The sequence below is a fragment of the Prionailurus bengalensis genome, chromosome E1 (genome assembly GCF_016509475.1).
Source record: "Prionailurus bengalensis isolate Pbe53 chromosome E1, Fcat_Pben_1.1_paternal_pri, whole genome shotgun sequence".
In the NCBI taxonomy this organism is placed as follows: domain Eukaryota; kingdom Metazoa; phylum Chordata; class Mammalia; order Carnivora; family Felidae; genus Prionailurus; species Prionailurus bengalensis.
In genome coordinates this window covers 13,362,724-13,390,629 of record NC_057347.1, presented here as the reverse complement: position 1 = coordinate 13,390,629, position 27,906 = coordinate 13,362,724, and the positions used below count along the sequence as shown (strand labels likewise).

General features: G+C 45.4%; 1 protein-coding gene across 4 annotated transcripts; it reads right to left on the bottom strand.

The window, feature by feature from the left end:
- Positions 1 to 27,866, bottom strand: SHPK (sedoheptulokinase). 4 transcript variants are annotated; one of them, XR_006297781.1, is made up of 8 exons: positions 27,561 to 27,847; positions 21,924 to 22,065; positions 13,475 to 13,658; positions 12,782 to 12,934; positions 11,622 to 11,797; positions 7,439 to 7,639; positions 346 to 3,005; positions 1 to 237 (listed from the first exon to the last, which is right to left on the bottom strand). XR_006297781.1 is itself a non-coding variant. In XM_043583404.1 (7 exons), the coding sequence occupies exons 1-7, from the start codon at positions 27,726 to 27,728 to the stop codon at positions 2,593 to 2,595; spliced, it is 1,437 nt and encodes a 478-aa protein (XP_043439339.1). In that variant the 5' UTR covers positions 27,729 to 27,866; the 3' UTR covers positions 1 to 2,592. The 4 variants fall into 4 exon arrangements, 1 of the variants encoding a protein (XP_043439339.1); XR_006297782.1 differs by having other exon boundaries at positions 1 to 452; positions 810 to 3,005; XR_006297783.1 differs by having other exon boundaries at positions 1 to 452; positions 1,598 to 3,005.
- Between the last annotated feature and the right edge of the window lie 40 nt (positions 27,867 to 27,906).

Below are 27,906 nucleotides of genomic sequence, written 5' to 3'. Positions count from 1 at the left end.
TGGCTTCAAACATCAAAGGTTTATTTCTCAGTCACATTTCATGTTGCACATTTGTTGGTGAGGGTTCTACACCATAGTGCCCTAACATGGAACGCAGTCTGACAGAGCCTCCATTCTCTGGGACACCACCAGTCACTCCTGGCAAAGGGAACGGTGTGGAAAACCACACACTGGCTCCTAAGGACCTCTGCTTAGAAGTAGAACACTTCTGGTCACATTTTGCTGGCCGAAGCAAATCTGGGGAGAAAGTGCAAGTCTACCACCTGCTCGTAAGATCAGGATATGGGCAAACAGTCCTAAAGGCCAGTTCCTCATCTGAGGATCACACTGGTATCAAACACTTACTGGTACCTCCAGGGAATGACGGCAAAAGCAGTGAGTGGTTTATGATTTCAGGCTGAAGAAATGAGGCCCTGGAAGCTGTGCTCAACCCCACTGCAGAGGCTCCAGGCCTGTGCAATAAAAACAGTAACAGAGCTTTTAGCTGGCAAGCTTGGACTGCGCAAGGCTCAGCCCTCAGAGATAGAGTGGACATGTGGAAAGGGAACAGAGAGTTCCGGCACCGTACTGGGCACTGGTCTGGGCTACCTGGCCTTGCATCCAGTTCCTAATCCTACATTTACAGGCTCCATCCATAGCACCCTGAGAATACAAGACAGGCTGCCTCCCAGGAGTCAGAGGACCAACTCCTCCTGATGGACAGGCTATCTGTTATCCTTCAGCCTATCCCAAGGTGACCTCTCTCAAAGGCCTTCCATAGGGGCTCCAGAATAATGGTTTCAACTCATCTTGGCTGAGAGAAAGCTCACATGACTTTCCCGAGTGATCTTCAGCTACTTGTCCTGGTACAATCATGGAGCAGGTGGGGTTTTCTGCAGAACAACCTACAAATGATCCTTATGTCCAACCTGCCAAACCAAGCCCTACAGCTATGCCATAATTTACAGTGTTCCCAAAGCAGACAGGTGTGTCTTATTAAAGGGACAAAGCTCTGAAAGAATGAGCTTTAGTATCTGAAATCCAATCAGCATGGCAAGGCAGATTAATCTAAGAGCTCAGACAACCACATAATTCATAAAGTGACCTTTACAAAGAAACAACATGGCCACTTCCCAAACTCATAGTTGCCTAGGAGTCTCAGAGTCAGGCCAGCCTGAGCCTTGGGATCACTCTTAGGAGTCTGCAACTAGATGCAGGAATGACAGGCTTTTCCTGGAGCCATTCCATGGTCATCCCTACCAACTACAGAAAAGTTTAAGATGCTCTGGGACCCCCACATGGATGCTGACTCCAGTGGGATGTTTCTACGGGCCAGAAACACATGGTAGGCCAGCAAGGCCGACACCAAGAGAAAGAAAATCTAGGGCCTGCAGGATAAGGGGTTCTCTCTGATTAAACTGACCATCCTCTCTGACAGGAGCATGCCCAGCTGCATCCCTTCTCTTGGAAGGCCTCCCAAGAATGTGCAGGAGAAAAATACACTGCTGCCTAGACACACCCCCAAAAAAGGGTCCTGCCTGGTCAGACTATTGGGAACAATGTGCTTGAATGGTGGGGCCACATAGCATCCGTCCCCCTTGCTGGTCATGCCACCCACCTTTCCTTCCCTGTTCTGTGCCTTTGAGCCAGTTGTGTTAAGGATCTGGAGCAGCTCCACTGCAGCAGGCTGTCCTTGGAGGGGAAGTGCATGGTGAGAAGGCAGCATGGATCCCTGCATCTTCATCGCAGCCAGTCTGCTTTACTGCCCTGGGCGACCCCCTGCCTCAGCTATAACCAGCTGTGGCCAAGGGAGAACAAGAGTGAGAAAGGGACCTCAGGGTCACATGGCACAATCCAGTAGGGAAGGACTTTTCCAAAAGTGCATGTGACCCAAGCCTGGGTTTCATGTCCTTTTAAAAACAATCCGAAAGCTGGATTGGCAGGGGGGTGGGGGTGGGGGGTGGGGGGGGGCCTTCTTTTCTTACTTTGAGTGCACAATCACCAGACTTTTTGGTGCCTAAAGTCCATATTTATTTTCTCTTTGTCTACAGGTGAGTCATAGATGAGCCTGCTGACCGGGATGCTGGGGTACTGTTCCTTTTCTCTCTCTCTCTCTCTCTCTTCACCATATTTATATTTGGGACCAGTTCCCAGGTGAGTCTCTTTTGGAAAGTACTGATTTGGGATCCAGTTGATGAGTCCTGGCTGCATTATTAGAGTATGCCCTGAAGGTAGGTTCTTGGTCAAGATGGTGCCCTGAGAACAAGCTTTGCTTAAAAGCTGCCCACAGGGGCACCTGGGTGGCTCAGTCGGTTAAGCGGCCGACTTCGGCTTGGGTCATGATCTCGAAGTCCGTGAGTTCGAGCCCCACGTCGGGCTCTGTGCTGACAGCTCAGAGCCTGGAGCCTGTTTCGGATTCTGTGTCTCCCTCTCTCTGACCCTCCCCCGTTCATGCTCTGTCTCTCTCTGTCTCAAAAATAAATAAACGTTAAAAAAAAAAAATTAAAAAAAAAAAAAGTTGCCCACAAACGTGTCCAGGAAAAGGATGACCCCAAGGTCATGTGAGAATTGCTAATTAGATAGAATTTGCAAGTCCTTTGGCCAAAGAATGTATTAAGACTCCTTCTGGTTAAGGTTCCTCCGGAGCATGACCAGAGCTGCCCCCACAGCTGCGTCCACATCCTGCCCAAAGGACACTGGGAAAGGGAACGCCCTCTGCACCTCCTGCTTCAGAACCTCGTTCCTGGACAGCGCACTCCCACTGCCAATCACCCGCTCCACACCCCACTCCTTGAGCTGTTGAAATGGAAGCATGGAGTGCAGGTTTTGAACAATGCCTCGGCACAGGGCCCGGGTCACATGACCCAGGGAGAGATCAGAGGAGGAGATTCTGGTCACTGAGGCCAGCTGGTCCGGCAGGTGCCTCTCGCCCCACACCGTTGGAGTGATAGTTAGGCAGGTGTCTCTCTGCTGTGCAGCTGCCTGGATCATGCACGAATATACAGTGGGTTCTTCGACCTCCAGACCTTCCAGGAACAGAAAAGACCTGTGTGAGTTCATGCACCCCACCTGTTGCTGCAGGCTGAGACAGTTTGGAATTCCCAGAGGGCAGGGATAGATCTACTTGCTGCTTCTCATTGAGGCTAGATGTTTCCTGGCTCAGGGACTCACATAGTCTGGCTAGCTGTGCTCTGCCCCAGACCCCAGCCTAGACTTAAAGGAGAGATCTCATAAGTGTTGCTGTAAGCACTAACCATCCTACAACTAATCATCCTACAACAATGCTCCCAAGGAGGACAAATGAATACACTGATCAAAAAGCATCATCATGGGGCACCTGGGTGGCTCAGTCGTTTAAGCATCCAACTCTTGATTTTGGCTCAGGTCATGATCTCATGGTTTGTGAGTTCAAGCCCCACATGGGACTCAGCTTGGGATTCTCTCTCTCCCTGTCTCTCTGCCCCTCCCCCACTTTCTCTCTCTCTCCCAAAAATAAACTTAAAAAAAAAAAAAGCATCATCACAGCTGCTACTAGACTTATTAGCAGTGTCATAGAAACCCCAGGATCACAGTGCTGATCACAATCCAGCCCAGCCTCAGCAGAGGTTGAAAACCACCAGTCTAGACCAATGCTTCTCACATTTGAATATGTATATGAATCACTTAGGGATCTTATTAAAATGCAGTTTCTGACTCAGTATGGCTGGGGCAGGCCCTAAGATTCTGTATTTGTTATTCACTTCTAAAAGCCAGTACTGCTGGCCCAAGGACCACGCTTTTGAAGTAGAATCACCTGAGGAACTTCTATAAAATGCCTGCCCCATCCCACCCCACAGCCAAATCATCAGCATTCTACAGGCAGGACGAGGACATCAGCATTGTTTTAAAAACTCCGCAAGCATGGGCACCTGGGTGGCTCAGTTGGTTAAGCGTCCGATTCTTGATTTCAGCTCAAGTCATGATCTCCTGGTCATGAAATTGAGCCCAGTGTCAGTTCCACACTGCCCATGGAGCCTACTTGGGATTCTCTCTCTCTGTCTCTCTCTGCTCCTTCCAGGGTAGTGCTAAGTAGATAAATAAACCTTGGAAAAAAAATTTTTTAGAGAGCTTGGGTGGCTCAGTCAGTTAAGTGTCCAACTTTGGCTCAGGTCATGATCTCACAGTTCGTGGGTTCGAGCCCCGTGTCAGACTGTATGCTGACAGCTCAGAGCCTGGAGCCTGCCTCAGATTCTGTGTCTCCCTCTCTCTCTGCCCCTCCCCCACGCATGCTCTGTCTCTCTCTCAAGAATGAATAAATGTTAAAAAAAAATTTTTTTTAAGAAAATTAAAAAAAACTTGTTTTTAATTCCACAAGTGGTTCCAGTGTGCAGGCCAGTGCTGACAGCCACCACCCCAGAGTCGCCATGGAGTCTCATTGGCAGCACATTTAACTTGTACAAATTCAACCATAGACACTCAGGAATGAAACAAAGAGGGAGAGAGAAATAGTTAAATATTATAGCCAAAATGTGATCAGCAGGACTTTGGTTAAATATGTCAGAATGGGGACACCTGGCTGCCCCGGTCAGTAGAACATGCGACTCTTGATCTCAGGGTTGTGAGTTCAAGCACCACGTTGGGCATGGAGCCTACTTTAAACAAACAAACAAAAAAAAAACCCAGAATAATTGTCTTTCCTCTCCCTCTAAAAATTCTACTAAAATCTCAGAAAAATCATGTGCTTGGTGAATAACCTAGCACGTGTGTACAAGTGTATAAATCTGTAGGACCGAGTCCTTGGAAGAGAACTTCTGGTTCAAAAGTTATGCACATCATACTTGCCCCTTAGAAGCAGGCCTGGTTTGGGGCGCCTGGGTGGCGCAGTCGGTTAAGCGTCCGACTTCAGCCAGGTCACGATCTCGCGGTCCGTGAGTTCGAGCCCCGCGTCGGGCTCTGGGCTGATGGCTCGGAGCCTGGAGCCTGTTTCCGATTCTGTGACTCCCTCTCTCTGCCCCTCCCCCATTCATGCTCTGTCTCTCTCTGTCCCAAAAATAAATAAACGTTGAAAAAAAAAAAAATTTAGAAGCAGGCCTGGTTTACACCAGCACTGCAATGTGCAAGAGGGGTTACCTCTCCATATCCTAGGAAACACAGTGTGTTAGAAACTTCTAAAAGAATAGATGAAGAATATAAAACCATGAAACTGATGGGAAGAAAAGGAAGGGAGAGGAAATAGAAAAAAACAGATCAATCAAGTAGAAAGCAGACAGGGGCGCCCAGCTGGCTCAGTCAGAGGAACATGTGACTCTTGATCTGGGGGTCATGAGTTTGAGCCCCAGGTTGGGTGTAGAGATTACTTAAATAAATAAAAACTTTAAAAAAAAAGAAAGAAAGAAAACAGACTAAGGAGATGGGATGATGAAATGCAATGTGGTATCCTGAAGTAGATCATGGAACAGAAAAACGACATGAGTGGAAAACTTTCAAAAGAAAAGAAAGTCTATAGTTAAAAAGAAAAAAAAAACAATGAACCATGTGCTTGTATATCCTTAATAATGTTAAGAAAATGTTAAAATAAAGTGTTCTTCCTCACTGGGAAACACTTGGGCCACAACCCCAGCCTTGAGGGGCACCTGAAGGAAGGTCTATACCAGCTGGAGACTGGAAAGACCCAGCTTCTAGCCCTGTTTCTGTATCCCTTGGCTTACCACCTCATCAGAATCTAAATACTGAGTTGCCACATGTTCACATCATGGGCTTAGAAACACAGACCATCGGAACTGAAAAAACACAGAAGGGGAAAGGACTTGCCAAGGCCACATAATGACTTAGGACAGAGCTGAGAACTGATGCCACTCTCCTGGGTAGCACCACCACACAAGCATTTGTATCACACTTATTATGGGCCAGACATCATTCTAAGCGCTTTGCAGTATAACTCATTTGATCCTTGCCATCCTCTGAGGTAGGTACTAGCACCTCTTTTCAGATGAGGAAAGTGAAGAACAGACGGGATAAGGAACCTGCCCAAGGGCACAAGGAAGTGGTGGGGCTGGGATTCAAACCCAGGCCACCTGGCTCCAGAGTCCCTGCTCTAAACCACACGAGGGTGGAACTGCCTGTTTTCCAACTTCTGGAAAACAATGCAAACCTAGAGTATTCTGAATAGAGACAGAGAGTTTAATTTTTACCCCTTATGTTTTAATATTTCCATTTCTGGTTAACAGATGTGATGTCTTTTATCTGAATAAACTTGTTGTATTTGCATCTATATATTTTTTAATCCAATGGCACAGTGTAGAAATTTCATAAAAGGTTAAGCTACCTATAATACTAACCTTCCAAGTACTCAGTTTCATGAAAATAAGAACCATGAAAATGCAAAAGACTTTTCTTCTTGAAAAGATCTTACAGAGAAATTAAGTATTACCATCTCTTTCAGGGGTAAAAATAACAGTCACTTCTGTATAAAGAGAAATACCAGTCAACGCAGTCAATAATTGATAGAGTCATCCAGTTAAACCAGTATCTAAATATAGGGCTTGCCTGAAGGTTCTGATGACTGGTTCTTGAAAACCTTTTCTGATGCAAGGCAAAACAAAATCCGAGTTCTGTTCTTTTAATGAAGCATTCCTGAAGGGATCCGAGCCAAGGGGGCAGAATTCCCTTGAAATCCTGACATCCCTGGCCAGCCTGAGAGAGAACTGACATGGGTCAGTGACGCTTGTCTACACAACCAGTATGAGCTTCCTATGGGCTCCCTGCTGCTCTGCCTCACTTTGTTACTATGCTGAAAGTTCCCCAGAATGACCTGATTCAGAGCTCCTACAGGTGGACCAGTGCACCTGATGAACACGATTTCCCCAGATCTGCATGGCTGACCAGAAATTTCATTTCTACCTTAAGTGCTTGGAAAGGGAACCTCTTCTGAAAGAAGGAGGTTGCAGGTTTCCCTGCAAATGAAGAGCAGAGAGAGGTCTGATCGATTCTATCCTGAAGAAAGCAGGAGGGCATCAGAGTTTCCAGGGATCCTTCTAAGAAAGGGAGTCAGGAACTACTTGCCAGGAATAAGTGCTATGAGGATTTTATAATACTGTCAAATACCATCCACATTTGATCATTTTATTTTCAGCTGTCTGAAGTCATTAGAAGGAAGACTTCAAACGCAAGGGACCCAGAGACTACTTGACAGAGAAGGTGACCAAGTGGGGCAGGGGAGAGCTAAGACACTATGATGATATTCCATAGTCAAGGTTAGGGGAGAAGATGCCCCCTCAAAAAAAAACCATAGGTGATGGCAGCTCAGAAGATGAGAGGAAGGAAGGCTATACATCCAGATCCCTAAGGAAGGAAGGAATGTGTTGGAGCCTGGCTGGGTCTGACACATGAATCTAGAAGCTTAAATAACACACTCAGCACCAAGACACTGCTACATAGAAAGGACAAGCAGGAACACATCACTGTATGGGCAACACCTTACCTAGATCGGCCATCCACTGTACCAGCATGTGGACAAACGCGGCCAGCACATTGCCCCCATTGAGCGACGCTGCCACCGCCAGGTAGGTCCTGTCAAAGTATGGGAAGTAGGTGACTGGAGCTGTTGGGTCTGGAGTCTGTGCCGGCTGGAATCCTGGAGGCATGGAGGTTGCCAACTGAACAGAGGTGCTGATGTTGAGAACTAGGGTCCAAAGAAAGCAGAAGTTAGGCCTGTCAGGCTGACCCAGAGGTCACAAGTCACAAAAGGGCAAGGGGGAGAGTGTGTTGGTACACAAATTCTTTGGTACTCCTCCTTTCAGGATGTAGAGCCTAATTCCTGCGCACCACCCCCCCACAACCCCCTGAGTGTGGGCTGGACTCGGTGACTTGCTTCTAGTGAAGAGAATAAAGCAGAAGTGACCACATGTGACTTTGGAGACCAGGTCATAAAAAGGCACTGCAGCGTCTGTGTTGGATCACTTCTTCTGGGGAAAGGCAGGCACCATGTCATGAGCAGCCCTGTGCAGAAGCCCATGTGGCAAAAAACTGAGGCCTCCTACCAAGAACCACATGAATGAGCTAAGAAGTAGATCCGCCAAGCTTGGTCAAGTCTTTGGATGACTGCAGTCCCAGGGGGCCAACAGCTTGATTGCAGTTTCATGAGAGACCTTGAGCCAAACCATCCAGCCACATGCAGACTTCTGACTCTCAGAAACTTTGAGAGATAATAAATGTTTGCTGTTTCAGGCCACTGAATATTGGGGTGATTTGTTACGCAGCAATAGAGAAATATTTGCAGGGAGAAAGAGCTCAGCCCAAGTATTTAACTCTCTGGTGAGGCTTCATTCATTTTCGGCAAGCACCACCTCCTTCCCATTTCCATGGCTCTCTTAACCTTCCTCTACCAGTGGGGGAAAAGGTCCCAGACCCAGCACGGAGGGGATGATTTTCTCCTCTGGATTGAGGCCAGGGCCTATGGACTGTTCTAGGAGTCTCCTCTCTTCCACTTCTCACAAGACTTGGCCAAAAAGCCTGTGCTTCTCAGTCTATTGGGGTCTGAAATAACTGAGGTCAACGTTTAACTTTCCCATCTAGTGGGGGTTTGGAAGCAAGGATACCAGAAACAAATCGCAAAAAGTCAATATCCTTTACCTTCTGCCACATCAAGCCTTTCCCCATGACTCTTTACCAGAAGCAACATGCCCTCTACCTGTCCCCCGAAGTGGAGGTGTCAAGGATGGAGGCCAACCAACCTTGCCCTTAGACACAGCACAACTGACTACAGCCAGCAGCCACAATCTGGAACCAGAGACTACAGCCAGCTCACTGAAGAGGGAGCCTAATTCTTAGCTTCTTCCTACTTGACTAGCCCCTCACTTACTATGTAGGACACACATTTACATCCAGGCACAGGAGAGCCCTCTGTCGAGGGAACAGCCTATGATTTAAAAACCACCAGAGTAGTAAGAAAGAACCAAGCTCTTTACAGGCACCAGCCCACTGTGTCACCATAAGCACCCCATGAGAAAGGTGTTGTCACCCTCATTTTAGATGATGACAAGGGCTCAGAAAGAAAAGCCACCTGCCTAAGGCCACACCAGAAGAAGGAGAGGGGCTAAATTCTAACCCAGGCCTGGGGACTGACTCCAAAGCCCACATGAGTTCCCTGACATTCACACTTTGAGATGAAATGATACAAGGCAAGAGCTGGTGTATTGGGAAAATTAAAAGCCACAGAACAAACTTAACATATTCCCAGAGCATTGATTTTAGATGAAAATTTGGGAGAAAAGAAGGTTTTGAAAAACTTCTGACCTTAAAAGACTTTATCACATATAAGTGCCAACAAAATGGGCAGAATTTCACTTTTCCCTCTCAGCTAATCTTGAATGAGGAATTGCTACCCCAAACAAAACAATAACAGTCCTTGAAATGTTATTTCTTAGGAATACCACAAAATAGGGGTGCCTGGGTGGCTCAGTCGGTTAAGCATCTGACTTCCACTCAAGTCATGATCTCATGGTTCGTGGGCTTGAGCCCTGCCTCTCGGGCTCTGTACTGACAGCTCAGAGCCCGGAGCCTGCTTCAGATTCTGTGTCTCCCCCTCTCCCTCTGTCCCTCCCCTGCTCGTGCTCTGTCTCTCTCTCAAAAATAAATAAACATTAGAAAGAAAGAAAGAAAGAAAGAAAGAAAGAAAGAAAGAAAGAAAGAGGAAAGAGAAAGAGAGAAAGAAAGAAAGAAAGAAAGAAAGAAAGAAAGAGAAAGAAAGAAATGAAATGAAATGAAATGAAATGAAATGAAATGAAATGAAATAGGAATAAACTACATAGAGAAGGCTGGTCAGACTTTTTAAAGTCAGGGTTGAAGTGTAATAGTTCTATCTGATGGATGAAAGAAGACGTGACTACAAAGAGAGTTCAGGTAAGATGAATGAATTCTCCATTCCCCTTGGTAACAAGGAGGGGCTCCCAGAGTGGACTCACTTGGCCAGGCTGCCATGAGGGTCAAATGAAATCCCCATCCTGCAACCACCTAGCTTGGGCAGGCAGGCCCCAATTCTCCCCTAGCCCGGGGAGGGGCAAACAACAGCCCACAGGCCATACCTACCCAGCCATGTGTTTTTGTATGGTCTGAGAGCTAAGAATGGCTTTCACTTTTTTTTAAATAATAGCTTTATTGAGATATAATTCACATCAATTCACCATAAAAAACAACTTTTTTTTTTTAATTTTTTTTTTCAACGTTTATTTATTTTTGGGACAGAGAGAGACAGAGCATGAACGGGGGAAGGGCAGAGAGAGAGGGAGACACAGAATCAGAAACAGGCTCCAGGCTCTGAGCCATCAGCCCAGAGCCCGATGCGGGGCTCGAACTCACAGACCGCGAGATCGTGACCTGGCTGAAGTCGGACGCTTAACCGACTGCGCCACCCAGGCGCCCCAAAAAACAACTTTTTAAAGGGTATAATTCAGTGGTTTTTAGTATCTTCACAGTTGTGCAACCATCACCACTATCTAATTTTAAAACATTTTTATCATTCCAAAAAGGAACTGTACCCATCAGCAATCACTGCTTCCCCCAGCCCCTGGCAACCATTCATCTGCTGTCTGTCTCTATGGATTTGCCTGTTCTAGACTTTTCACAGGAATGGAAACATACAATACACGGCCTTTTGGAACTGGTTTCTTTCATTCCTCCCTTTCACTCCCATGTTGTGGCATTTCAGCTGTGTGGATATAGCACACTTTCTAAATGCATTTATCAGTTGGTGGGAGTTTGGATTGTTTCTACTTTTTGAATTATAAGTTGTTATGAACAATGCTGCTAGGAACATCTGGGTGAAGTGTGGACACTTGTTTGTGTGGACACGTGCTTCCAGTTCTCTTCGGCGTGTGCACCTGGGAGTGGAATTGCTGGGTCATGTTTAACTTTTAAGGAACTGCCAGGCTGTTTTCCAAAGGGGCTGCAGCATTTTACAATCATAGTGGCATGTTCTTACACTTTTAAATGGTTGAAAAGAAATCAAAAGGAGAAGAAAACTTCATGACACGTGAAAATTCTATGGAATTCACATTTCAGTGTCTATAAATGAAGTTTTGTTAGAACACAGCGGCACCCATTCATTTATGTATTGGCTATGGCTGCTTTCGGGCTCTAACAGCAGAGTTACGTAGCTATGATAGAAACGACATGGCCTACAAAGCCTAATATATTTATTATCCGATCCTTTACAGGAAAAGTCGACCAAGCTCTGCCCTAGACTGCAGCCTCCATCTCACTGTGACTCTCTTACACTGAATACAGAAAAGACTCTGCACTTCTAATCAGATGAGATGGAACTTTCATTGAGAAACACAATAACAAAAACCCTAATCTACTAATCTATTTTCTTGTTCATGGAGTTACACAGCAATCAGCCAGCTAGAAACAGTCATTTCCCTTACCTGGCCATGGAAAGGAAAAGCACAGACTGTGGTCAGGGACAGAACTTGCCCTATAGGATTGCAAGCTCCCAGGGGAGGGGCTTCAGAACCTGTAGGAATGAGGCTGTTTTTCATGTTTACAGAATAACGATCAACAGGATGCCGAGGCTTTGGTACATGTTCCCCTTGTACCCTCACACTAGAGCTGGAGCTTAGAAGGCACCAGTAGAAGTCTGAGGAAGGAACAGAAGAAAGACTTACCCGCATCTGTCCTTTGGGCCATACAGGAATAGACGGAGGCCTGTAAATCACCCAAGGCCACGCCCACCCGCGTCCCCTTTGGGACTCCAAACCAGGCACGGGAAGTTCTGCCCGCCAAGCTGCCCGCCTCAGCGATGTCTGGGAGCAGGTGGATGGGAAAGCCTGAGGTCCTCAATCTGCAATCCAAAAATGGACAGTGTATTTACCTGGTGCTGGGTTTTTTTGGTCTTTGTTGTTTCCAGGAAACTCAACAAAGGAAAGCACTAGAGGATAACACATACGGGAAGGGAGGGTAGAATCCAGTGTTTTCAGAGAGGGCCTCTTTGGCTTTTTTTAAAACCATGAGAAGTAGACTTGTATTTTTTAAAGAATGAACACTGGCTTTCAAAAGCTTAGGATTAGCCTTCCAGGAAAGAAAACAACCAGTGTAAGCAGGGGTGATCAGGAAGGATTACACAAGAGCCAGATATCATCCCCACTCAGCCTCCTATGTTTGAAGGGAACACAAATACTCTGCAAAGGGAGATAGAGTTCCAACACAAAGTCACAATCAGTTAGCACAGGCCAAACCAAAGTCAAATCCATCAGTTTCCTGAATACCAAACGCATTCATCACTCGAGGTTAGTGAACACGGGCTGTCAATTTTATAAAACATGCTGGAAAGTCCTTTACCTGAACTACCAGGTGCTTTTTGTTTTATTACAGAGCTCAGAATTTGGACCCTGAAGGAAGTGAACTTATAGGGCACTGGATTTCTGGATCTGAAAAGGCAAAAGATTGCTTAAAAAGAACTTTTAAAAGACATCTCTCAAGACTGCTACTTCCATTTTTTAACCTTATTTTAAACTTTATTATAGTGAAAGTTATTCTTTGAAATCTATAGGCTAGGGCTGAGTCACAGAGAACTGGGGAAGCCAACCTAGGTTTGGGCAATTGTGGAAGAGCAGGACAGCATGGCGTACAGGGTAACCCCCTGCAAGGGTTCGCTGACAGCTAGGCCCACCCATGCCTGGTGACTGAAGCAGGCTGAAGGACATTGGAACTTGATTCCTGGCCTCTTGGAATCCTCCACTCTTCTTGAATGGGAAAGTCCCACTGAAGCTCTCACATTAGAGATTCTGACCTTTAGCCTGGAGCCGGCCTGCAAGGATATACTCACATCTCCAAGTTCCAGCTTTGGCTCTGAGTGTTGAAATATCCCCAGCTAGCAGCATTCTGGTCGCACATCAGGGATCTTGGCAAGCCACACAACATGGCAACCACATAGTCATGGATGGTGCCCACTGCATCATAGGACTTCAGGAACTCTGGGCTAGTTTTCATATCAAAAACAATTCAACATGGTCTAATAGCAACTTGAAAGCATGCACCACACCTAGCTGCAGGCAGTGGACTAGACATGGCATAGCCGGGTGGCAACCAGCACCCCACATGCTGCAGCTCCCTGACAAGTAAACCTCCCGGGGTGAGGACCTCCCAGCCACTCAAAACACAGCTGGCTGGAGTCAGCCTTAGGGGAGTGGTCTCAGGGGAGAACGCCTGGGAAAACCCGACATTGGCCGTTCTCAGCAGCCCTGACCCTACCATTAACTCACCACGTGACCCTTGGCAAGTCCCTTGTCCTCTCTGCCCCTTTCTTTCCGCCCCTGGTTAGAATCAGATAACCAAGACTTCTGAGAAATGAAGCAGCTCTGGACCAAGTCTAGGTCCTGTGACCACACTCTGTGCCAGGCCACCTGACTGAGGAACACGCCAGCATGTGGAGTGATGCTGACCAGCTGGAGGTATAGCCCTCTGGCCACTCTCATTTCCCTGGAAACCCAAAATCCAATTCAAAAACAGTTGTCCGTACCTATTCTTCGAAAGCCAGAAGATGGTTGCACAGCCAAACCCTGAGGCCACACTGAGATGGGACTCTGGCCGGGGCAAAGAAGCCAGGAACTCGCTGCTACACCGGCCATCCTGCCATGTGACCAGGTGGCTCACAGCTCTGGGCTCAAACACAGGGGAGGCCCCTCCCTCTGTCCATTCACAGCCTGAAACAAAGGAGATCACCAAACACAGAGAAAAGAGCCACTGACCAGCAGCAGCATGTCCGTGAGACCATTCTGCCAGTGAGGTTAAAGCATGACTTTATCACCCATGATAATGCTTCACTCACACACCTGGGTTCTGATGTAAGAGCACCTGGGTTTAATACCTGGCTCCATCACCAATGGCTGTGTGACCCTGGGCAAGTCACCTACTCCCTCCATTTATCCCACTTCTTCTATATTCCTTTTTATTCATTTTTTACAGTTGATATTATATCCCCTTTCACCCTGTAAGGAAAGAAACTTAGCACACTCTCAAGTCCCCTAGTCTCCATCCTTCCAACTCTTACCATGAGGATACTACCTAGACTGGATTCTGGATGACGATGGATATATTTTCTCTTTTACTTTGGTCTTAGCTAACTGATTTTTAGGCATCAAACTTTATTCAGGAATCTAGCCATCTTTACTTCATTTATGTCATTTATCTCTTGAAATCTTCTGGATCTTTCTCTGCTCTTATTTAAATTCCCCAAAACTAGTTTCAGTATAGTTCGTTCTGTGGCAAAGCATCTAAAGGCCTACATGGCTCCGAATATCTTTTCATATCCTCATACTTGAAGGACAGTTGTAATATTCCAGGTCCTAAGTTCCTTTTCTTCAATACTTAAAAACACTTTGTAGATTTGTGATAGATTGCCACAAATTCCTTGCTACTCCTCCCATTAAGGGGCAGAATCTAAATCCTCTTTCCTTGAATCTAGGCTGGACTTGATGATTTGCTTGACCAAGAGAATGTGGGGGTAGTGACATCCTAGGACCCCCAAAGCTAGGTCATAGAAGTCTTGCAGCTCCCACCAGAGCCTTTTGGAGCACTCACTCTGGGGGAAGCCAGCCACCATGTACGAAGTCCCACTACCTGGGGCACTTGGGTGGCTCAGTCAGTTAAGCATCTGACTCTTGATTTCGGCTCAGGTCGTGGTCTCATGGTTCATGACATTGAGCCCCACATTGGGCTCCATGCTGACAATGTGGAGCCTACTTGGAATTCTCTCTCTCTGCCCCTCCCCCCACCAAAATAAATAAATAAACTTTAAAAAAAAAAAAAAAAAAGAAGTCCTAAGGCCACCATGCTGGAGAAACTACATGGAGAAGTCACATGTAGGCATCTAGAGGCCATCCTCCAGGCTGACTCCAGCCTTCCAGCCTTCCCTACCAAGGCATCAAGCATTGAGTAGAGCCACTCTTGAACCCTCCAGACCCATCTGTCCACTACACAAATACTCCCAAGCAGCCTCCATCAACTCCGTGTACAGTAGCTCTATCTGATATGCAGAAGTAAATTGTACAAGATATAATAAAATGTTTGCTGTTTTAAGTAACTGAGTTTGGAGGTAGTTTGCTATACACCAGTAGGTAACCAAAATACTATTCCATTGCATTTTTACATAGAATGTTGCTATTGAAAAATGTCTAGTCAATCTGTTTGTACTTCTTTTATATAGGATCTGGTCTTTCACTGTGTATGCTTTTGGTATTTTCTTTGTCTGAAATCCTTGAAAGTTCACTATAATATATCTGGCTGTGAGGTTTTCCTTCTCTCCCTTCTTTGACATTCTATGCACCCCTTCAGTCTGGTGTGTAAGATATTATTTTGTCAGTTATGGTAAATTTTCTTCATTAGTTCTTCAAATATTTCCTCCTCTACCACTTTTATTTTTCCTTTTCTAGATCTCCTACTATTCAGATGCTAGTGCTTCTATTTGTATTTTCAATATCTCTTACCTTTTCTTTTATATTTTTTACTTCTTTGTCCTTTTCTTCTTCCTTCTGAGAGATTTTCTAAATTTGCATCTTTTATTTTCAAATTTGTCCTGAAGTTCTATCCATTTTGTTATTAATCCCGTCTATTACATTCTTTATTTCAACCATTATATTTTTTCAGACCTAATAATTCTCCTTGGTGCTTTTTATGTTTTCTTGCTAATATTCTCCTTTCATACATTTTAGTAGGTATGTCAAGCTAATTTTAAATTAGACTGACCATTCTAACAGTTGTTTCTCAAAGAATCTCCATCAAATCACCTGGCACAATGTTTTTCTTGTGAAACAGCTGTGCTCTTCAAATGTCTTATTGTCCTGGCCCATGAACTCATTTTGTGCTGGGACTATTGGCTACTCTGTCAGTCAGTGTAAATGGGCCAGATCTCAATCCCTGCCAGCCTCCAAGCGGCTGGAAAGGATGAATGAATCCTGGGGTAAATCTACAGCTAATCCATCCCACCCTGCAAAACATCTCCTCAGGTCAGTATTTCCACTCTGCCTCCCAGGAAAAAACAATGTTTTGAGGATCCTTAGATTGCAGTGTCACCAGCCCTGGGGTTTGGAAAGAGACTCGTGCTTTTCTCCACTGCCTTGATTTTATTCCTGAAGACACCAGAGCTACTGAGGGTATGCGGACAATGCTGCTTGTCCCAAAGCCATGGCAGTCCAGGGGACCAGCTGTTCCCCTCCTGATTTATCCTCTCACAGGCAAGGCTGGTTGCCTCTTGCCCCAGACCCAAGCCACTGTCAACCCACACATCCCAAATCAAAGCAGCCCCATCACCCCAGGCTCTCTCACAATGTTCTCCCCTTTCCTTGGTGTTTTTCTCTTATGATTCCTCTAAAACTGACCTTGGCAGAGACAGCCAGCTGTCAAGCTAGTTCAGCATCTTGGTGGCAACTGTATCCGGAAGCCCAGAGGTAAAGGACACTTATAATTCTTTCCTGGGTCCTGGTAGCTCTTCCTGCCATGTGTCGACTTCACTCTTAGACTAGTGGCAAGGGGAAGGGTTAGAGTTAGGGTTAGGGTATGTAGTGTGTGTTGTGTGTGTAGGGTTGTAAGTATTAAATGAGTTAACACATGTAAAGCATTTAGAACAGTACCTGACACAGTCAGTACTCAATTAATGTTAGTGATGATAATGATGATGCAAATGAATCTTTACCTTCTAAACTCTGTCTGGAGTCTAAGATTTGCAGCAGCCTTCAAGAAAGACAATACACATCCCTACATATGTTTTGTTTTCTCCTCTTCTCATATAGGGAATATTTCTCACACTTCCACAGAATATAAATACAACCACTGTAGCAGAATGGGAAAAGAATCTTGAGTGCCAGTTGAGAAAGGTTATCAGTAACAAGAACACTCCGGATCTAATGGACAGAGATGAGAATTTGTTCTCCATATGTCCTGAGATGGCCTCCAGATGAGAACAATGCCTACCATAAAGCAAAGCAGGGCAAAGCCTCACATGCAGCTATTTTGTGGCTATGTCTGATCTGAGGCCCCAGATTTGGGAGCCAAAATCATTACATTTCCCTATAAATTTTTTTCATTAAGAACCAAAGAAAGAAACTTAACTGCCTCTCCCCTCTTTGCTCCAGACCATGAAACATCCATTTGTTCATTCATACGTGGGTGATTGAATGACATGTTTATTAAGTATCTAATATGTATTAGGCACGGGTTCTAGTCCCTGAGAATGCAGCAATCAACAAGAAAAAGTCACTACTGTCATGAAGCTTATATGCTAGGTATATAGAATATACACAAACAAGTATATAATATCTGATACTTTCCATTGCTGTGAAGAAATAAATAGCAGTGATAGATTTTTGAAGGGTGATCAGGGAAGTCTTCTCTGAAGTGACGTGTGAGGAGGGACCTGGATGAAAGAAGAGAGTGAGCCCTAAGAATGTCTGGGGAGGGGGCGCCTGGGTGGCTCAGTCGGTTAAGCATCTGACTTCACCTCAGGTCATGTTCTCACGGTTCGTGAGTTTAAGCCCCGCATCAGGCTCTGTGCTGACAGCTGGGAGCCTGGAGCCTGGAGTGTGCTTCGGATTCTGTGGCTCCCCCTCTCTCTGCTCCTACCCTGCTCTCTGTCTCTGTCTCTGTCTCTCTCAAAAATAAATAAACATTAAAAAAAATTTTTTTTAAAAAGAATGTCTGGGGATACATGCTGCAGGTAGATGGGTCAGGGCAAAGGCTCTGAGACAGCTTGTCAAACTCTGGTTGGTATCCCCAGCCAGTAACCAGAAGAGCAGGGAGATGCCTAACAGATCATGCACCTGAAGTGTATGAAGTTTCACTTGGGGTAGGGGTGGGGGCAAAACAGTGCACCTCCACAACTACATACTGTATTTGTACCTACACTTAAAGCCGGGATTCTTTTTTTTTAAACATGTATTTCTTACTTTTTAAAAATTCTTGTATTTTTTAGGGAGAGAGAGAAAGAGAGAGCAAGTGAGTGGGAGAGGGGCAGAGAGAGGGAGACAAAGAGAGAGGGTGGCAGGAGGGAGAAGGCTCCATGCTCAGTGCAATGGAGTCCCATGACCCCGGGATCATGACCTGAACCAAAACCAAGAGTCAGATGCTCAACTGACTGAGCCACCCAGGTGTCCCTAAAGTTGGGGTTCTTATTCCAGCCCAAAGCCGGATTTCTACAGCTTTTTTTCAACCCCTTTATCTGCTTCCAAAACTCTTTGATCCTTTAAAAAAAATTTTTTTTTTACTAACAGTTTTATTTTGTTTGTATGAGAAAACAAATACGGAATCCTTACTATGTACCAGGTATTCTTGAAAGCACTTCAAAAATAATTCATTTAATCTATATAACAGCCTTATAATATAGGCATGATAATTCTTCCCTTTTTACAAGAAAAATGAAGCAGAGAGAAGTTAAGAAAAATTTGCCAAAGGTCACATAGCTATTAAATGGTAGAACCAAGATTCAAATCCACTCTGTTTCAGAATTTGGTCTGATATTTGTTAACTTTTTTCTTTCTTCCTTCTCTCTCTCTCTCTCTCTTTTGGCAAAGAATTGATATATTTTTAATTTTTTAATTACAGAAGTGACAAGTGAATGCATTCTCGGTATGAGATGTTCAGCTATTACAGATAAAGCCAGAGGTCTGCTTATACCCCTACCTGAGTCCTGGCCTCACTCCTGTCCCTGTTAGCACTTGTGGGGAACTATCTCAAGTTTTCACACTCACACAACATATTTTGTTTGGCTTGATTGACTTTATTTTGTTTTTGTCTTTTTTTTTTTTTTTTTTTTTAAGCAAACAGCATTGTACTGTATTTCTTCTTCCAGGGGTTATTTTTAACATCCAGCAAATGTTCTAGAGGCCTTTCCATGTGAGTGTATGTGAATGTGCCTTATTCTTTTTGACTACACTGCACATCCTCCTACAGGCCTGGGCATACCACCATTTATGCATCCATTCCCCAGAGCTTAAACGCGCTTAAACGCCAGTTTTCGCTACCATAACAGGGTAATGAACGACCGTGATTACGCCTCCTTATGCACATACATGGTAAAGTAATTTTCCTGAGCAGATACCAAGTAGCAAAGCTGCTGAGTCACAGCAGCCCCCTTGTTTGGAACAGGCCCCCGCCAAACTGCCCTCCAAACCGCCATGCTAATTTATACTACCACCGGCCATATTTAAAAATATCAATTTTCGGGGCGCCTGGGTGGCGCAGTCGGTTAAGCGTCCGACTTCAGCCAGGTCACGATCTCGCGGTCCGTGAGTTCGAGCCCCGCATCGGGCTCTGGGCTGATGGTTCGGAGCCTGGAGCCTGTTTCCGATTCTGTGTCTCCCTCTCTCTCTGCCCCTCCCCCGTTCATGCTCTGTCTCTCTCTGTCCCAAAAATAAATAAACGTTGAAAAAAAAAAAATTTAAAAAAAAAATCAATTTTCCACCCCATTTCCCAACCTTGACATTTTCAAACTTTGATTTCTTACAATTCAGTGGGTGGAAATGATTTCTCATTGTTGTTTTCATCTGCCCTGCCCTAATTACTAATGACATTGAGCCTCTTTTTATATGCTTATTAGCCACTTGTATTTCCTCTTCTAGGAACTGCCTATCGGTATCCTTTGCCCATTTTCCACAGGACCATTTGTCCTTTCTCTGTCCTTATTTCTTTATATGAACCCATATTATTCACACAAGCAAACATTTTCTCCCAGTCAGCCGCTTGCCTTTTAGCTTGGTCTTATCATGCCCACTTCTCTCCTGCTATTACTGACCCTCGAAATGGAGTCTACAGGCGTAACCACAGGCCTCTCAGAAGACACTCTCACTGTTTTTCCTCTCCCCGCTGGCTGGCCTGTGCCCTCATGGAAGCAATTAGGTCTCCGCTCGGCTTACTGGTGCCTGTCTGTGTTGACTGCCTTGAGTGTGCCCTGGAAGGTGAGGGCTTCGTCTGCTAGTTTCTACGTCTCCCGTGGGGTCAAGTACTGAGCCTTATTCACTGTAGGTACTGAAGCTAAACTGATTTATGGCCACCATTAAAAACACAATGTCTTGATCCCAAGTACGATTTCACTCAACTCTGCTAAGCAAGTATTACCATCGTCAAATAGTGGTTTCCCTCCTTCCCAGAAGCAGAAAACAAAGCAAGGAGGCATGTGGGCTGACTCAATGAAATATTAAGCAGCTCTCTCCAACAATGTGGGCAATGGTTTGTGTGGTTGTTACAGAGTCCAGGAAATGGGCAGAAAGGGAGGCAGATGACCAGACCACAATCATTAGATCTCTGCTGTCCTCTTTGGGACAGGTTTTAGTATTAAAAGGACATTTATTCTCGTTAATGCAAAATTAAGGAGTTTAAAAAGTTTTTACAACCTAGACTCCCTCTGAGAGGTCAGCTGTAACACCCTAATCGGCCTTCTCCTCCTGCTACTGATTGGAGCCAAGCAGCTCCTGTGGTCCCAGGCAGCCTGACAACAGGCAGATGAGGAAGAGGGAAGAAGAGGTCCTGCACTGGCTTCTACAGTCCACCCAGCCCCTCCTGGGAACTGATCAAAGGATGCATCACTAGACACCAGTCATGCTGCTGAGAAGCAGGTCACCACTCACTTGGCCCCGGGGAACTGGAATCACTGACTCTCCAGGCAAAAAGGGGTGAATCTGGTGTTCAAATCCCCTTAACTACAGCCCCCAAAGTAGCCATCCGTCCTCTACTTAAAATACCTACAGTAGGGGGTGCCTGGGTGGCTCAGTCTGCTAAACGTCTGACTCTTGATTTCAGCTCAGGTCATGATCTCCCGGTTCGTGAGATCAAGCCCTGAATGCAGCTCTGCACTGACAGTGCAGAGCCTGCTTGGGTTTCTCTCTCTCTCCCTCTCTCTCTGCCCCTGCCCAGCTCGTGCATGCTCTCTCTCTCTCAAAATAAATTTTTAAACCTTAATAAAAAAAACCCTGCAGTAAAGTAGCTGGGTAATGGGTGTGTGTTGGTCCATAATACTCCCTACTTTTATGTCTGTATAGAACTTTTTAGTTAAAAAAGTTTTTTAATGCTTGCTGTAATAGGAGCTCATAATATCCTAATCCTTCCTCAGACATTCTGTTGGGAAGTTCCTGGCTTCATTGAACTGTTGCACCCTCGTGCAGCTTTGGTTCTCCAAGAGGCCTTTAAAAGCTTAGTGTCTGAAGTCACACCAACCTGGGTTCAAAAGCTGGAGTCCCCACCTGCTGCCATATGAGCCCAGGCATATTAACTTCAGAACCTCCACTTCTCATCTGCACAATGGGGACAATAATGTAAGCTATATCATGAAGATGTCAGGAATGTTCAATGTGATCATGCAGGTAACATCCTTAGCCCAACATCTGGCATGTAAATTACTCATCATTATTTTGCTGGCTTAATAAGTCTCTTCCTAGAGGCCAAAAAGAACAGGTCACCTGCACTATGGCATTTAAGATATAAGACAACCAACTAAATAATTCTTAGCACTTGAGCCCATAAAAAGGACAAGCCCTGGAATTCAAAAATCACAAATGTCTGTGACTATGACAAACAACAAAAATTATGCCCAAATTCAAAAGTATTTCCACTGTGTCTTGGCATCTCCTATAACCACACTAATCTCTTAGTTGTCTACTTTGATGCTCTGAGACCCTGACACAAAAGAGAAAGCTGTGGAAACTCCACTCCACTGAATCCTACAGAGAATCAGAGACAAGTCACTCTTTTCCCTCACCCTGCTGATGGATGGTGTGTGAGTGGACAGTTCGCTTACTCATTACACATTTGTACAAGATAGGAGGTACACAACATACAGGACGTACACAAAATACAAGAGACAACATGTGCCATTCCATTCCTACTGCAGGGTGACCCGATCCTTCAGAGAGAGCCCTCCGCAGCACTTTGCTGTTCCACAGTGGTTGCTAGAAGCACATGATCATCCCTGGAGCCCAGCATACCTTGGCCTGTTTTCCAAAACATGACTCCATGCATCTGTCCTGATACTCCAATGCCACAGACTTCCTGGAGCAACTGCTGAGGAAGGGCAGCAAGGCACTCATTTAGGGCTTGGATGATTCTGCTTACATCCTGCTCCTGCCCCTGGAAACAGAACAGGACGAGTCAGGCAGTGGCACACAGACAGGCAGGGCGGGGGGGGGGGGGGGGGGGGGGGGGGGGGGGGGGGGGGGGGGAGGGAGGGTAGAGGCCCCAAGGGATTTCCTGAGCTGCCCAGCTAATTCCACTGGGGTCACTTCCAGGACCTGCTGACTAGGCTCACGAATGACATGTGGGACTGAGGGTTCTCCACCACCTCCAACAGCACCTAGAGTAGGAATGTGGTGGACGAGATTCCACTCCCTCCCTGCACAGGTGAGGCGCTGGGGCAAATGAGGTTCCAAAATGGCTAAGACTCTGCCCTCTACTGTGGGCAAGTCTGAGCTGAGAAAAGCACTGCCCCTGCCCTATAGGAACTGACAGTCTAACATTAAGGATAGGAAAACACAAGACCAAGATGTAAGGAGCAATTAAGGGTCTATCTCAAGGCACACAGAGGATTGGGATAAGGGCAGGATGGAACACAGCAGGAAGGAACCTGGAAGGAAAGGTGTAGCCAGGAAAGGCCTCGTGGACAAGCCCTAGTGTTTGCTTCTACTTGGGACTTTAGTTCATCCATCTGACAAACATTTCCTCAGTGCCTTTAGGGCCAGGCCTTAGACTTGGAAACAAAACACCAACGGCGGGCGGGGGGGGGGGGGGGGGGGCAGGGGTGCACCTGGGTGGTTCAGTCAGTTAACTGTCCAACTCTTGATTTTGGCTCAGGTCATGATCTCACGGTTCCTGAGATCAAGCCCTGCATCAGGCTCTGTGCTTACAGCGTAAAGCCCACATGGGATTATCTTTCTCCCTTTCTCTCTGCCCCTCCCTGGCTCTCACACACGAGCCTTCACCCTGGGCCACTTGCACACGTGTTTTCTCTCTCTCAAAATAAATAAATAAACTTACAAAAAAAAAAAAAAAGGAATAAAACATCCACTAGGGAAGGCAGGCAAGAAGAAAGCCCAGAGAATACCTGGGCACAGCAACAGTGAGATGGTCCATGCAAGGGTGTGGTGGGAAATGAGGCTATAAAAGAGAGGGTGAGCCCAATGGCAGACCTTGAGCCCCAGAGTAAGGGGCTCCTCCTAAAGCCAATGGGGAGCCCTTGGGGCTTTCTGAATGGGACAGTATCATCAGCAGAGCAGTGTGTTCAGAAGATTAATTAGGCAATGAGATAAGGTACCCAGAAAGAGACTGATAGTATAGAAAGATTTTTAGGGGTGGAAATGAGATTCAAGACAGTCAGGACCATCTTCTCCTGATTTGCCTTTTCCCCTGATTTGCCTCCTTACAAACTTGTCTAGGCAAAATAACCTTGAAAAACAAAGTCAAGAGAGTTAAGAATATAATCAAATAGCATGCTAATATCTCTGGGTCCAGTGGTCTTAAGAGACAAGAATATGAATAGAATGCAGGATTTGAAAAAAGTTAGAGGTGTCTGGAATCAGATAGGAAAACACATTTAGGGATCTTAGAGATAATGAAATGCCAAATCCAATCAAGCAGTACATCCAGATGGGTGGGAGGTAGAAACTAATATAACTTCAAAAGTAGGTGACTCACACCAAAAAATTTAGGTTTCCATGACCATCTCTTCTTCTAAATTATGAAGTCTCTGTTAAAGGCTAGAAATCAGACTCCAAGATCCCATCCCATCCCAGGAGATGCCTCTAATCAGTAAGAAGTCTCAATAAGCTAAGGAGGCCACCAAAATATATACACTTGGAAAAGCAACCCAGATGACAGAACTGCTTCCTTGATCAAGAATTAAACATGCATGTTTAAAAGAGTCATACCTATGTGATTAACATTTGTGCTTAAGGAAATCTGAGCATTTGGTATTTTAGGTAAATTTATATGTTTAAGAGAATTTGGCCTAGGTTACCTTTGCAACTCCAAGTTAAAATGTGAAATTGAGTAACTGATCTAGATTTGTGATTATAAGTTCAGATCTCATTACTGTATATTTATAAAAGGATTTTAAACATATAAGAGCATTTAAAGTTTATGTAGTTATCCATTTAACTTATTAGATTTATAAGAATTATTTAAGTATTCTGAAAAGCTGTGGGTCAGGCAACTACAGTACCTAAATATATATATATATATTTATTTATTTATTTATAAATATATATAAATATATAAATATAATATTTATAAGTTTATAAATTAATTTATAAAAAATATAAATATAAATCTATATATAGATAAATATATACTTATCTAGTGTATATAGTGTATCTTAGTTATACACTAGATAAATATATATTTATCTATATATATAAATATAACTGAAATAGCATTAAGTATTATTCAAAGGCCCTCAAAAATGATAGTGACATGTTAGACTTATAAATGGAACCAGCTTTATAAGCTAAATTTAAAAGTTTAAGAACTAGGGTTCTGAATTTAGTAAATTGAATACTTACTTTGATTTCAACCAAAGTGCAATGTTTCTGGCACACAAAAATCACCTCAAGGTATAATAAGCTTAACAACTAGAAGGACCCCTGGAAAACTCAGAAGAGAAATGTGGCTCCGTTCTTAATAAATGTCTGGTCTCTGGGGAACTGAGAAAGCTTCCGGTCTTGGAAAAGCATCTGAAGACTGAGCCCTCAAGCCCCAGGCTATCCTGCCCAGGGCTGAACACAGCCCTCCCCCTCCTTGGGACAGACCCCTCACTTGTCCGTCAGCCTGCTGGCCTTGGGCAGGGGCAGTTCTAGGCTCCAAACAAATGTGAACAAAGAAACAGAAAAAAAGGAAGGTGAGGATGAGTAGAATGGGGAAAAAAGTGCAGAGGGAACACAAATCATTTTCCTGAGGAGGCAGCCCCAGACCCTAAAGAGACTGTATAGGGGAGAGACTACAGCAGAACTGGCTGGGCAGTGAGAGCCCAGCAGAGAGGAGGTGCATGGCTGGCACTGAATTGAGATGTGTTGCAAGTGTAAAATACATACCAGAATTCAGATTTAGTATGAAAAATGCACAATACCTTATTAATAAATTTATATTCATTATTATATATTGAAGTATGTTGGATACATGGGGCTAAATATGCAGTTAAAATTAATTTCAGCTGTTACTTTTTACTTTAATACTAGAGAACTGGAAATCCCAGGTGTGGGTCAGCTTCGTAGCTAGTTTCTACGGGACAGTGCTAGTTTAAAGAGTTCCCACATGGCCAGATGGTATATCAACCCAGGACAGAGGAGCCACTGTTTAAAATGGGCCCACTGGTGTGTGAGTTGTGTGGGTGGGACAGTGAAGGAGGGAAATGGGCCAGGTGGGAGCGAAGACAAGGAGGCAGTCAGTGTTCAGCAATTAGTTCGAGTTTCAGTGGTGAGTATGATGAGGGAGTAGCTCTCGGACAATGGGCATACCCACAGGTAACAGGAAAGGCGCTGCCTCCATTTCTTGGTTCAGACTATCAATCACTCTATCCAGATCAAATCCTAGAACTTTAGATTTGAGAACAGAACTTAGAAACTCAAGTCAACCCTCCTCCTCCACACCCCTCTTTACAGATGAAGAAACTGAGGCCCAGGAAGGAAAAACTAACTCCGAAAGGGTCACAGAGATTCACTAAAAAATCCTGGTATTTTAAGGTTGCAAACACCTAAAAGCCTGACTTTCTATACAGCTGCCAAGCTTGGCCTTGTTCTACACAATACTTCTTAAGAACGAAAAGTATGGACATAGAGAGAGCACAGGGACACCAGGTGTTTCTGTCCCCTAGGGTACATTTGGCAATATGGAGACATTTTGGGGTGTCAGAACTGGGTAGGAAGGGTCTACGGGCATGTAGTACGTAGGGGTGCTGAACATTCTACAATGCACAGGACAGCTCCCCACAACAAAGAATCATCTGACCCAAGTATCAACAGTGCCAAGGTGGAGAAATTCTGCTAAAGATTAAATTACAGCAATGCCGTTTGTCCCTGAGCACAAAGCACACATGGAAGATGCAAGGGGGGTATTACTGGCCTCTCCGAAACCCCTCATTAGGCAGGTGTGGCACACTGTGTGCCTGTAAACACGGAACAGCCTGCTGAACACTGGAGGAAGCGGAGAAAGCAGTTTTCAAGAAGTGGCCCTATTGCAAGAGAAAGGGCACTGCCTAAACTCACATCCTCTAATCCCAGCTGCTCACCCCCACAGGGTCAGAGCTGAATTTGCCTCCATTTCACAGTCCATGAGGTGAAATAATCATTCTAAAGTATCCTGATGCCCCAACCAAACTACTTTTGAAAGTCTCTATGAAAACGCAAAGTGCTATAAGAGACTCTTAAAAAATGAGAACAAACTGAGGGCTGATGGGGGGTGGGAGGGAGGGGTGGGTGGGTGATGGATATTGAAGAGGACATCTTTTGGGATGAGCACTGGGTGTTGTATGGAAACCAATTTGATAATAAATTTCATATATTTAAAAAAAATGAAAATGCAAAGTGCTCCTGTAAGCTTTATCCTCTGAAATGTTTCTGAGCAAGACGGACTCTGAACTGTAAACAACGGAGTCCAGATAACTGACAAGAGATTGTGAAAAACAAGCTCTTGGGAGTATGGCCCAGAAAAATCGGAGTTTGTGGCTAGAAGGGGCCTTAGAGGCCTCCTATTACAACTAGGAGAACAAGTAGAGATCCAGAAAAAAAAGTCCAAAGGTTACACAGAAAATTCCTACATATTAATTTCTATTGTCAATTAACTGAACACAGGGAATTAATGGAATCCAGTTTTAGATTAAAGGTAGATTAATGGAATCTACCTTTTTCAGGGAATTAATGGAATCCAGTTCTAAGAACTGATGATGTTACTGAACCCAGAGCTCTCATTGTGGTGAAATTCTCCCCCATTTCTACCTTGTAACTCTCACAAGACACTAGTTTTGAGTATAATGATGAATCCAATCTTTTTCTAACATTTTAATCGGCTTCTCCCTCCTGTCTTTCTGTCTCTGCAGTCCTTCCTCCAAGGTGTCTCAGCTTTTGGAACCTGGTGTCTTTTTCTGACCAAGTGTTTCAATTCCCCAGTCCACATTCCACCCCTGCAGAATGAGAAGAGCTTCTTTCCCCCTGATTCTTCCTCTTAGTTCCTGAGGAAAATCCAGATTCTGCCCTGGGGAACAAACTGAATCCTAAACTTGACACCGGCAGGTGTGAGGTGCAGAGACAGCAAGAACAAGAGAGGCCTGAGGTCCCTCCACAGACACAAGGAGAGAAATTTCCCGCAGGTCAAGTGGAGGGCTGAGAGCACGGGGATACAGCGCCATAAGCAAGGACACCAGAGGCCAGAGAGTGAGGAAGGAGATCGGTGCCAGCAGGTGGGAAAGCCACCGGGAAGAAACCTAACGGATCAGAGGGAGCTGCAGCAGACAGGCAGAGGTCAGGCAGACTGGAGAAATCGGGGAGACTTCCTTGCAGAAAAGGGGTTGGGGGGAGGCCTCTTTTGAGGAGCAAGAGAGTGGCTCCCCGAGGCGGTGCAACTCCAGGACGCTGCCTCACCTGGGGCCCTGCCGCAGCGCTCTGGGCCGCTGCCTCGGCCCGCGCAGCCCGGGCACAGCTCGCCAGTACCAAGAACCCGGATGGGTCGCCGGGCGCGGACTCCACCAGGGCCGCTTTCACAGACGTAGTGCCCAGGTCGATACCGAGAATGACCGACCGTGCAGCCATAGTCGGAGGGCGAAGCTGCCAAAGCTTCAAAGCGCAACACAGCTGACGTCGGAGGAGTAGCGCCCCCTCCCGCACACTCCACCCGGCTTCAAGGCTCCGACGCGAGGCCTCGCCTGCCAACCCTTCAGCCACACCAACATGGAGACCTCTCGCCTTCCCATTGGTCAAGAAAAGCGGA